The sequence below is a fragment of the Taudactylus pleione genome, unplaced genomic scaffold (genome assembly GCF_031769625.1).
Source record: "Taudactylus pleione unplaced genomic scaffold, aTauple2 ptg000541l, whole genome shotgun sequence".
Taxonomy (NCBI): Eukaryota; Metazoa; Chordata; class Amphibia; order Anura; family Myobatrachidae; genus Taudactylus; species Taudactylus pleione.
The window spans coordinates 1,123,981-1,135,803 of NW_028284943.1; the positions used below are offsets into that span (position 1 = coordinate 1,123,981).

An 11,823-nucleotide genomic window follows, 5' to 3' on the forward strand; every position below is an offset into this window, starting at 1 on the left:
AAGATTTTGCCCATGCTGCTCCCCACCTTTGGAACTCTCTCCCTCTCCCCATTGGACTATCCACCTCTCTACAATCATTCAAACGGCTGTCAAGATCCACTACTTCATCAAAGCCTTCCAGCTCTCATCCTTACTTGTCCTGCATTGTATTGTACTGTAAGTCATTTATTAAGTCATTTAGTCATGTTATTTGTTTACGTACTTTGTAAGTCGCTGCAGAACACTTGTGGCACCATATAAATAAATGATAATAACAATAATATTTTGTAGTTCCCCCTTGTGCAACCAAAAGAACTCTGGCCTGTCAAAGCATTGAGTCCACAAGACCTCTGAGGGTGTCCTGTGGTATCTGGCACCAAGACGTTAGCAGGAGATCCTTTAATTCCTGTAAGTTGCAAGGTGTGGCCTCCATGGCTCACACTTTTTCCACCAAATCCACAGATGCTTCATCAGATTAGATCTGGGAAATTTGGAGGCCAAGTCAATACCTTGAACTCTTTGGCATATTCCTCAAACTATTCCTGAAAAATTCTTGCAATGTCCTTTTCCTGCTGAAAGGGCCACTGCCATAAGGGAATACTGTTGCCATGAAGGGGTATACTTTATCTGCAACAATGCTTAGGGAGGTGGTACATGTCAAAGTAACATCCACATGAATGGCAGGACTGAAGGTTTACCAGCAGAACATTTCCTAGAGCATCGCACTGCATCCATCAGCTTACCTTCTTTCCATAGGGCACCCTGGTGCAATCTTTTCCCCAAGTAAACAACGCACCCAGCCATCCACATTATGTAAAAGAAAACGGGATTCATCAGACCAGGCCACCTTCTTCCATTGCTCCATGGTCCAGTTCTGATGCTCATGATGTGTCCATTGTAGGTGCTTTCAGCGTGGACAGGGGTCAACAAAACAGCAAGCTGTGATGCACTGACACCTTTCTATTCTATTGCAAGAGCCATCATTAACTTTTTCAGCAATTTATGCTGCAGTAGCTCTTCTGTGGGATCAGACCAGACGAACTAGCCTTCACTCCCCAGGCACATCAGTGAACCCTGGGCACCCATGTCCCTGTTCACTGGTTGTCCTTCCTTGGACCACTTTTGGTAGGTACAAACTACTGCATACCAGGAACACCCCAAAAGATCTGCTGTTTTGGAGGTGCTCTGACCCAGTCGTCCAGCTATCACAATTTGGCCCATGTTAAAGTTGCTCAGATCCTTACACTTGCCAATTTTCCCTGCTTCAAACACATCACCTTCAAGAACTGACTGCTCACTTGCTGCCTAATATATCCTACTCCTTGACAGGTGCCATCTAGCTAAATTATCAGTGTTATTCAGTTCACCAGTCAGTGGTTTTAATACTATAGCTGACTGGTGTATGTATAATGTTGTCCAACATGGGACTTGCTTGTTCACTAGTGTGCTTGTTCATGCCATGCATCTTGCTTGTATTTCTTTTCTGAAAGTCAATAAAGAAATTTTGCACTAAAAGTTTCTTTATAAAATAAATATACACAAAACAATTTAAATTAAGTGCAGTAGGATATAAATGTAGCATAACATCAGCCAATTGCACTATGTTTTATACAAAAATATTAACTTAAAATTACAATAAAATAAATGTACACAAAAAGATGTATTAAACATTAAATATAATAAAATACAAGTTCAAAATCTGTAAGATAGTTGCACTTTAATTAACACAATAAGTAGGACAGCTACCTTATTTCATGTTGCAATCTTAAAAACAGCAAGGCTAAAGCCAAGATTGGACCCACATCCTGGATGACAAAAACATAAATATTCACAGCACTAAAGCATTTTTTTTTGTAGTTGGAATTCTGTACATCAGATGTTACTGGGGTGAATTTGATCAGCGCTGTTGGATCCTAATGTGAGTTAGGGAGCAGCCAAGTACCCGAGATGTCCAGTCTTATGTTGCTAAATATATGACTAAAGTAGGGTTCATAGTCGGTGCTGCATCTAGTGTGATTAACGTGTGTACTGGATGTGTTACTCTGAGAGCACAGACCCTAATTAATTAGTAGATCATATGGTATCAGATGGTGAAAATGAAGGTTTGAAGCAAACTGAACCAGACATCTCTAAGCCACAGGCCATAGGTGCACACATAACTGCCTTCTCTTCAGCTGGTCGTAATTCTTTCTGCAGCAACTGAACAGCCTCCCTGAAATAGAGACAGGTCACACTCATATTTCATGTCTGTCCAGTGGCGTAACTATAAATTTTGCTCCCCCATGCCAAAAAAGTTTCAGACGCCGCCCTCCACCCAAAGATCAAACACACCCAAAGACTACGTTTAAGGTGTGTGGTTACATGATACAGCAACGTGCCTTACACATTATGACACACTAAGTAATGCCACTTATAACACAGTGTGCCACACCGGAATGCCCCTTACAACACATTATGCCACACCAGAGTGCCCCTTACAACACATTATGCCACACAGCAATGCCCCTTACACATCCCACACAATAATGCCACATATAACACATAATGACATACAGTAAAGCACTTATAACAAATTTATGCCATGCTGTAATGCCCCTATTTCACATTATGCCACACTGTAATGCCACATACAACAGATTATGCCACATACAATACATTATGCCACACAGTAATACCCCTTACACATTATGCCACACAGTAATGCCCCTAATAGCACATTGTGCACACAGTAATGCCAAATACACATTATGCCAAACAGTAATGCCCATTACATCCCACCCTGACAGATCTACTTCACCAACCCTCCTTTCTGCTCCTGCCAGTCCGTCACCTCAGCTCAAGACAGGTTGCACAGTTTTTATGTCCGTGTAGAACCAGATTACTGGGAACATAGTTTATAACCTGTAAACTGTATCAAATTAGTGCCCCTTATACAGTGCCCCCTGTAGTTGTGCCCCAAAATGCAATGCCCCCTATACTAGTGCCCCTTATGCAATGCCCCCTGTAGTAGTGCCCCTTTTGCAATGTCCCCTGTAGTAGTGCCCATTTTGCAATGTCCCCTGTAGTAGTGCCCATTATGCAATGCCCCCTGTAGTAGTGCCCCTTATGCAATGTCCCCTGTAGTAGTGCCCATCATGCAATGTCCCCTGTAGTAGTGCCCATTATGCAATGGCCCCTGTAGTAGTGCCCCTTATGCAATGCCCCCTGTAGTAGTGCCCCTTATGCAATGAACCCTGTAGTAGTGCCAATTATGCAGGGCCCCCTGTAGTAGTGCCCATTAAAGTAATGCCCCCTGTAGTAGTGCCCATTATGCAGGGCCCCCTGTAGTGCCCCTTCTAGTAGTTAGCCCCCCTGTAGTGTCCCTTCTAGTAGTTAGCCGTCTGTAGTTAGCCCCCTGTAGTTAGCCGCCTGTAGTTAGCCGCCTGTAGTTAGCCGCCTGTAGTTGCTCTTCCCTCCGCGCGCACACAAACACACACACACAAAAGAAAAAACCACAAACACTTACCTTTATCCCCGATCCAGTGCTGCTGCCGTCCATACCCCGGCGTCCGCTCCTCGGCACTATGGGAGTGACGTCATTATGTCACTCCCATAGTGCCCTGCGGGACCCGGAAGACAGAGGGAGCTCCGTCCTCCGGCTGCTGCCGGGGGTTTGAATAGGAGCCGGGCGCCCGCTGGTAACACACTCAGCGGGTGCCCGGGAGATGGAGGGTGCAGGGGGTGCGACCACACCCCCTGCACCCTCCGTAGTTATTACTACTGCCCCCGTCGCCCCCAAACTACCCAGCGCCTCCAAGCCACCGCGGGGGCTGCGGGGGCTGCGGGGGCAGTAGTTACGCCACTGTGTCTGTCTGTAAAATAACATACAATAACAGTCTGAACTGCACCCTCGCAGTAATAGACTATGGGCCTGATTCAGCAAGGATCGCAACTGCAATTACAAACGCAACCGGCCGATAGTTGCATTCTGCGCATACGTAAGCACGAACACTCCACTGCGATCGGGACTGCAGTCGCAGTGACTAGGCAGACCCATCGCAGAGTGATTGACAGGAAGTACCATTTGGGGGTCGTGAATGAGGGGTGGTCGGAGAAATGCAGACGTGCCAGTGCGTTCAAACACCGTTACAAGGCGTACATAAATTAGCCATTGCGATGCCATATGCAGCCTTGGCTCATACTGCATATCGGAAAGTTAACAATTTCTGAGTAAGGTCAGAGCTTGTGCAAGTGTGCGTGAGGCAATGATTGTACTCGATGTTACCAATGTTTTTGGAGATTTGCTAAGTATTACGGTGGTGTGTAAGGTACGGTGGGCGTCTTAATGTTGTGCTGTGACGGCATAGTGATTGCAGAGGATTTGCATATCTTCGTAGTGAGACTGCGTGTGTAATCGCTATTGCATTCGCAGTTGTGATCCGTACTGAATCAGGCCCTATCTCTGTAGTTATAATGAGATGATGCTGCTTATGACAATATTTTATGTTACACTACAAATAATTCTATGCTAATCGCAAAATGCAGCAGAACTGCAGACTTGTCACCAATATCACAGCAAAATGAATAAAAATCTGTTCTTACCAGGCTGCCCGTGGCATTGCATAGTAGATATGGGATTGCGGAAAGCCATTGAATGTGGAAGATGTTGCCACTGTGTATGCGCCCATGTTGTCAAACAGGAGCCAGTCACCAACATTTAGTTCAGGCAGTTCAATATGCTCAGCAATCTGATCTAATCCATCACATGTTGGTCCCCACAAGCTACTGCTGTACACAGGCTGGCTTGGAGAAGGCTTCTGAGAAAGAGAATCAGCGAATCAGTGATAAGGTCTATATAAGGGGTTGTTGACCTATCATTTAGAAAGCGTTGGTAAACACATGTGGGCAGTGTAACATATGCCTGTTAAATGTACACTATGGTTAGCACAGCACAGTTAACACTGTTTATGCATGTCAGAATAGGGATTAATAAAACACGAATGGCCTGATTCAGCTGTGGATTCCCAATGTTCCGGAATCTGCTCATGCGCCAAACCTGTACTGCACATGTGATGAATATGCAGCACGGGTTTGCTGTTGCTCACAGTTTGGGGCAGGAGGGGAGGGGAGGCGTGTTGCCGCCGTTGCGGGGAAGTGGCGAGGCCAGGATCTCAGTCGGCTGCCTGAAATTTCCTGGCCTCTTTCAGCATCTGCAGTGACCATCACGCGTGATCCCATGGGTCACTCAGTCGGCCGATGGTATCGCAGATTATCCGAAGTTGCGTTCTAGAGCGCAACTCGGATCAGTAGTGCATGCAGGAGGCAGGACACATACTGCTGCATCACCGTATTAGAGCTATAGCAGCTGCTACCATGTAAGCAGCTGCAATAGCTATTCCATCCGCTGCTGAATCAGGACCTATGGCGCTTGCCATTTTTTTACCTGAGCAATATTGACAATCATTCAGTGTATTTAATAAGCAGGTGTTAATTGACCCACAAGTACATATCCTTCAACTGTTTTAAGCTTGTATAAGTATGTTTTAATGACTGAACCATAACTGAAACCTCATTTAATTAGACAAATAACTCAAAGCAGCTTTATAGAATTATATGCATATGAAGTATGAGATCACATAAATAGCAATGAGGACAGCTGTACCTTGAGAAGGATGGGTTGAGGAGGAGCATGATCAAAGATGATACAGTTGAATGATCCATAAACACCGTCATTAACATAATACATGATGTTCTTGTTAGGACAGATTCTTTCATCTTAAATAGAGAAAGGTAATTAAATTTAGTGTTTAAGTTTTTCTCAAAAAATATAATTATTGGGATAATGTGACACCCTCCTACACAGGTAAGGATATTCAGAGAAAGATTACAGAGGTGTTTCATCTCTCTCTCTTTAATGATGTTTGCAATAGCATTGTAATACCCCTTTTACACCGACCTAAAAATCCTGGGTGGATGTGCATCAACCCAGGATTTTTGTCGGTGTAAATGGATCCACCCGGGTTCAGGGACCCAATTATTCAACTTGGGTACTTTGCAGGGTTGGCCACGGGTCGTTTCCATGCCACCCTGCAGTGTAAACGCCGCAATCCGGGCCGCATACCGCCCGATTGGCCGTCTTCAGTGGTCGCTTGGAGTTGACATCATCTCCAAGCGTCCACTGCAACACCGAAGAGCCAGATCACTGCAGACCCGGCCCCGGTGTGAATGGCGCCCATTCGGGAATATCCTGGATTGGTGCCGCAGTCTGAAAGGAGAAAGTTCTGGGTCTGATCCGGATTGAAACCCTGTTTCAAACCCTTGTCACACCCGGAACTTTGGTATAAAAGAGATCGAAACGCATTATTTTATATTTTTAATTAGACATTTTCCTTATATGTCTGTATACCATTCTGATTTATCTTGTTTTCTCAATAAAAAGAGTTTGTGTAAAAATAAAGAGATATTAGTTTAGTAGGTGTACACTATAATACACATAACACATAACTGTACCTAACTATTACTGCTTATGGTACACCCTGATTTACTGGCAGCAGCTGGCCCTTCTGTCTCTGCAAATTACAGAATAGACAACTTTACCAAAACTCTAGCATTTCAGGAATTGTAATATATGGTGTTTACAAAACATAAAGGCAACAAGTGCTAACTTTTTGCAGCACTGAAGTTTTGGTAAATGCTGTTATCCAGCAATTAAAAGGGACCTGAGCAAAATACAAGAAGGCAACCATGAAAGAACCATAAAGTACATTGTTATCTGAACATTCTAATCATAGAACATGCCAAAAATATTATATTTCACAATTGATTTTTAGCATTCATATCCCAGTATGTGTATGTATATATGCTGCATTATACTGGGGATGTCCATGAAAACTTACAAATATAAATAAATATAACATACTATATGATCCGGAGTGGTGTAGTTGCACCTCCTTCTTAGCAATTACGTTTACGGCCAAAGTGAAAGCAGATGCCACATAATATCTCCCTGGTTCAGCAATGATCTCCACACCAGAGCCTTCTGGGAAATAAAGGTCCAGTGCTGGATTTATCACAGCTGAGATCTGTGAGAGAAAGATAAGCCATACACAGTTTGTGAGCATCCCAGTCTTTGACGTTATAAATTATATAATGTAATATATATATATATATAATATAATATAAAAAGAATTCTCACCTCATTAAACAGATTTATTTCTTCCTCTGTCCCAGGGAAACCCCCTCCGATATCCAGCAGGCACATCTTGTATCCAAACTCAGACGCCATTTCAAAAACTTGTCTGGCATCTAAAATGGACTGAGCATATGCCTTAGGACTGCTGCATCCGCTGCCCACATGGAAACTGCAATAAAAAGATCACACTGAAATCCCAGGCAACACGGCTTCCAATACAGAGGTATACATAGGCTAGACAGAACTATTTTATCCCACATTTCCAGACCTTCCCAAAATGCTACCTCATAATGCTGATGTCATATCTGCAACACGGCTTAATACAAGTTTTCTATAGGTTTTTGGAAGTCGATAAAAAGTTTGCTGGACTGATACATAGAACGACGTAGTAACTAGTTATGGATGAACTCTCCCAAACCAAATTGTATTATACATTTGTCTAACATTTACATTAAACAAATACATAGGGACAATACAATATAGGATTCTTTCATTTGGGCATATAGGATTAAGTAAACAGTAAAATGTATGTTTCCAAGTCAAATACATTCACGGTTCTATACTTAAAACATCATCTGACTTAGATGATACCCAGCTATACACTAAACAATGTGTCACTGACACCTCCTGTAATGGCTAGAAAGCAGATGCTGTACTTAAGCTATATGATTGGAGACTGGGGGGGAATATACTAGGCTCTGATTTTGAAAAACTGGCGATTTTTCTGGAGTTTGAAGTCTCCAAATGTAATAAAATACGACTAGTGGCAAACTCTCTAGAAATCTGTTTAATGAATCACTCTCAACTGGATACAAGTCATCATTCTGATTTTGTAATGTCAAACATACAAGTCATCAGATGTAATAGCCTGTGACTTGTAAACTCGCCATAAAAACGCGCAGATTAAAAAGAGGTGCCTCTGGCCAGCGAGATTGCTGAAACTGCATAGGTGTTAGTGTCATGTTAACTGTCCAGGCAGAAAGTAACAAAGAGTTACATTAAACATATGGAATACTGAATTAAGAGGTCCCAAAAAATAAATATCGTGATAGGCAGAGTAATATGTATTGTCAGATGCAAGAATCTTTCAGTCGCCTGAGTTGGGGAGAGAGAACATCCCATCACACAGATGACAATGTAAGTGCTGATACTATATTGTAGCCATAGAAGAGTATCATACAATCATGCTACCACCACTGGAGAAAACAAGGTTTACTCTATAAGATTTACTCTACTCCCTTTAATACATTTCGGGAAATGATAAGTTTGTAAGTTTCTGCTGGATTCAACCCATTTGGCATTTACCATTAGTTGATACATTTACCCCTATTACAGTACAGTTGCAAGTTCAACTCACCTAACACCAATTACATCAATATGCAGATGTTTAGCCATTTCTAGCAATTCCCTACATGATGTTAATGGAGCCCCAAACTTTATGCTAAGCGGTGTTGAGGCATTAGTGTGGTCTGTTGCTATGCGCAGTATCATCCTATAAACAATAAAGAGGACAGTTAGGCTCCAGAAACTCTTACTAGTTTATATATAAAGTGACCTAGCTTCTGAATATTATTTAATTTCTGCCCATACAACGGCGGGTACATACTTGGCATTTGAGTGGCTTTGAGACACTTTCAATAGCTCCAGGTCATTATCGAACATCAGCCTTGTGACTCCATTATCAACAGCAAATTTAATCTGTGAGTTCAGCTTGCAAGCATTTGCATAAATGATGTTTTTTGGCTTAATTCCGATGGTATTCACTAGTGTAATCTCATTCTGCAGAGAAAAAATATACAGTGTGTTACACACATGTAGTGACTCAATAATCCTTTGCCTTCCCAAGTGATATTATATCAAACAAAGGGACATATCAGTCTCTTATTACCTTGCTGGCACAGTGAAATCCAGCCCCCAGTTCAGCCAGAATCTGAACCACTCCCCGGCTGCTATTACATTTGACAGCATAGAAAGGCTTCACACGAGGTAGAGCTTTCAGAAAGCGCAAATGTTTCTTCACAACATCCCCCAAGTCCGCAACAAAAAAGGCATCTTGGTCATCCTGAGGACAGATACAGGGGATACTTTAAACAGGACAGGAATAAGTGATATAGCAAAGCAACAAAGACTGAATATCAAATGCAAGACTGCAGTACATTTTGAAGTATTTTAACAAATATTTCAGAGAAACCTATCAGTCTAGGAGTTATTTTGATATTTAACAGCAGCCACTGGGAATATTTTTACTAACAATTTTGCAAAGTATGAAGGTGCATACACACGTAACGATTTTTCAAACGATTTCTCGATAACGACGATTTTTTAAATCGTTCAAAAAAATCCTTCAGTTTATGAGTTATAACGATGAACGATAATCATAAATGCGCACTCCCGTTTGTAGTTATTGTTCATCGTCAATTTCAGACTGTCCAACATGATGATTTTCATTAAGGGAAGGAACATTGGACCTCATTCAGACCCGCTCGCAAGCGGGTCGATGGTGAGGGCCTGCACATGCGCAGCGCTCACAGTGCATGTGCGCAAGCCATGTAGCAAGTGAGAACTTCACTCGCTCCGGGGCTCGCTACAAACGGGGCGGCTGGCGATGTTGATCGACAGCTCACCCTGTTTTGTAGGCAGGGAGGGGGGTGGCCGGACAAATGGAGGCATTCCTGAACGCCTGCCGTTTGTGGGCGGCCCTACTGTGATCACTAGTGATGTCAGTAGGGAGCTTCCTGCTCTGTTAGAGCATGAAGCTAACTGGGGCTTGCGGCAGATGAGACCCTACCGCAAGGGTCTCATCGCAAGCCCCGATGGTCGCGATGGTCTCGACCATCGCGACCATCACCTGGCCGCTCGCTAAAGCTGTGGGTGGTCACCCACAGCTTAGTGAGTGGCCAGGGGGCCGGCTTCAAAAAACAAAGCGGCCGCCCTCATTCAGAGCGAGCGCTCACTTTTTGCGAGCGGCTCTGAATGAGGGCCATTATTCGTTCATCGTTCAAAAAATCGTTCACTTTTTCAAGGGAAATTCGTTGGTTACAAAATCGTTACGTGTGTATGCACCTTGACAAGTAATTTTTATTTATTTATTCTAGATTCTGTCAAATAGAAATGTATACAAGAAAAAAATAAAAGGTAATTTAATAAAAACTCTATATACTACACGTTGAAATTTACTGGAGTTATGTATTTTTCTTAGTTTAGCAACTTTAGAAGATTCAAATTATAATTTAAAACATTGGACTTTGAGTTGTTTCCGCTCTCTAAATATACAGATGGGTATAAATCCTGGCAGAGCCGCAAGGATTCCAGTGGGCCGAGAGCTGGGGGCCGTGGCCACTGGTGGAGACAGGGCTACGTCCCCCGGTCCAGTACTTATCTATGGTGCGAGAACAATGGAAGGGGGGTAAAGGGGTGCAATTGCATTGCAAGGGGGCAAGGGGGTGTAATGGCATGGCAGGGGGTGTGATAATCGGGTACTTACAATCTTTGATACATCATTAATAATTTCCTCCATCAGGTCTCTGGCCGTAAAGCCTTCCTCCACCATGAAGAAGTCCGACTCCTGTATATACGTTGGCATTGTAATGTTCTTTACATTAGGGTCCCTACTGATAACTTCTAGGTTTGCTGTTTTAGATATGAAACAAGCTGCAGTGAAGGACAGTAGTATGTTAGAGAATGCACACACACCTTTGGAAAAAAGCAACACTACCATGTGATGTATAATGTGCCAGTACTGTGAGTGATGAAGAGGAGAATTACCTTCTATAGCAGAACCCAAGGAGGATCTGATGGTAACTTCCCGATTTTGCAGCACCCCGGGCTGGTGGTGTCGCCGCCGCAGCTGGCGCCTTGTGGTTTCTATAGGAAAAGAAGAGCGATGAGACTGGGCACCGTGACAGCGCTGCCAACCTACTCCACACCTCCCCAAACACACATCCAGCCATCACCCGTCGCCTGCTCACCTTAATGCGCAGCATTTATGCAGCTTTCCATGGGTCTGAGCGATGTTTCTATGTCCTACTTGCCACGATGTTCCGGACAGCCGTGCAACTCGCTGTCATCTGGTGGTGAAGCTCTCCACACCCGGGACTCCCCTTATATAGGGCACTACAGGTACACAGTGACGTCACACCATGCCTGCAGGCAACAATCAGTGCCCCGTCCTAGCTCCCCGAGTACCCGTCACCCTGAGCCTCCTTCACACAGTACGTTTGGGGCGGGCAGTGTTGTTGTTATGTAGGGAACACACTTCACACACGTGATGGTGACTAATACTAGTGGTGGGGAAATCCTGAAATGCCAAATGACGTGATACATAATAGTGTGAAGTCATTCGTGTGAGTTAGAACAAGTTTGGAGCTGTTTTCTAAACTAAATATGTAAAGAGGAGAACTGTATTTTCGTTTCCCCTCTATATTAATTAAGAATGATATTTATAGGCAATGGCATGAGTGCTGATGCATGCTGCTGCTCGTTACGATTCTGCTGTTCCGTAGACAGGCGGGTTATTCTACATGTACTCAGCAGTTTATTCTACATGTATGTTATACCTGACATCATCTCTGAATATGATCGTAATACAATTCCACCGTGATTTAGATAATAACACTTAATTTATATGGCACAGAAGAGAAACATACACAAACGTGTAAGTATCCGTGGAAACA

At 43.3% G+C, this 11,823-nt stretch overlaps 1 protein-coding gene across 2 annotated transcripts; it reads right to left on the minus strand.

The window, feature by feature from the left end:
* Positions 1 to 1,681: 1,681 nt before the first annotated feature.
* On the minus strand, positions 1,682 to 11,387 carry LOC148500859 (antizyme inhibitor 2-like). Of its 2 annotated transcripts, XM_088451202.1 has the most exons (11): positions 11,119 to 11,386; positions 10,916 to 11,014; positions 10,635 to 10,801; positions 9,039 to 9,212; positions 8,757 to 8,929; positions 8,508 to 8,642; positions 7,154 to 7,319; positions 6,878 to 7,040; positions 5,621 to 5,733; positions 4,561 to 4,775; positions 1,682 to 2,191 (listed from the first exon to the last, which is right to left on the minus strand). In XM_088451202.1, the coding sequence occupies exons 3-11, from the start codon at positions 10,731 to 10,733 to the stop codon at positions 2,053 to 2,055; spliced, it is 1,377 nt and encodes a 458-aa protein (XP_088307328.1). In that variant the 5' UTR covers positions 10,734 to 10,801; positions 10,916 to 11,014; positions 11,119 to 11,386; the 3' UTR covers positions 1,682 to 2,052. The 2 variants fall into 2 exon arrangements, with proteins under 2 accessions (XP_088307328.1, XP_088307329.1); XM_088451203.1 differs by lacking the exon at positions 8,508 to 8,642 and having other exon boundaries at positions 11,119 to 11,387.
* Positions 11,388 to 11,823: the final 436 nt, after the last annotated feature.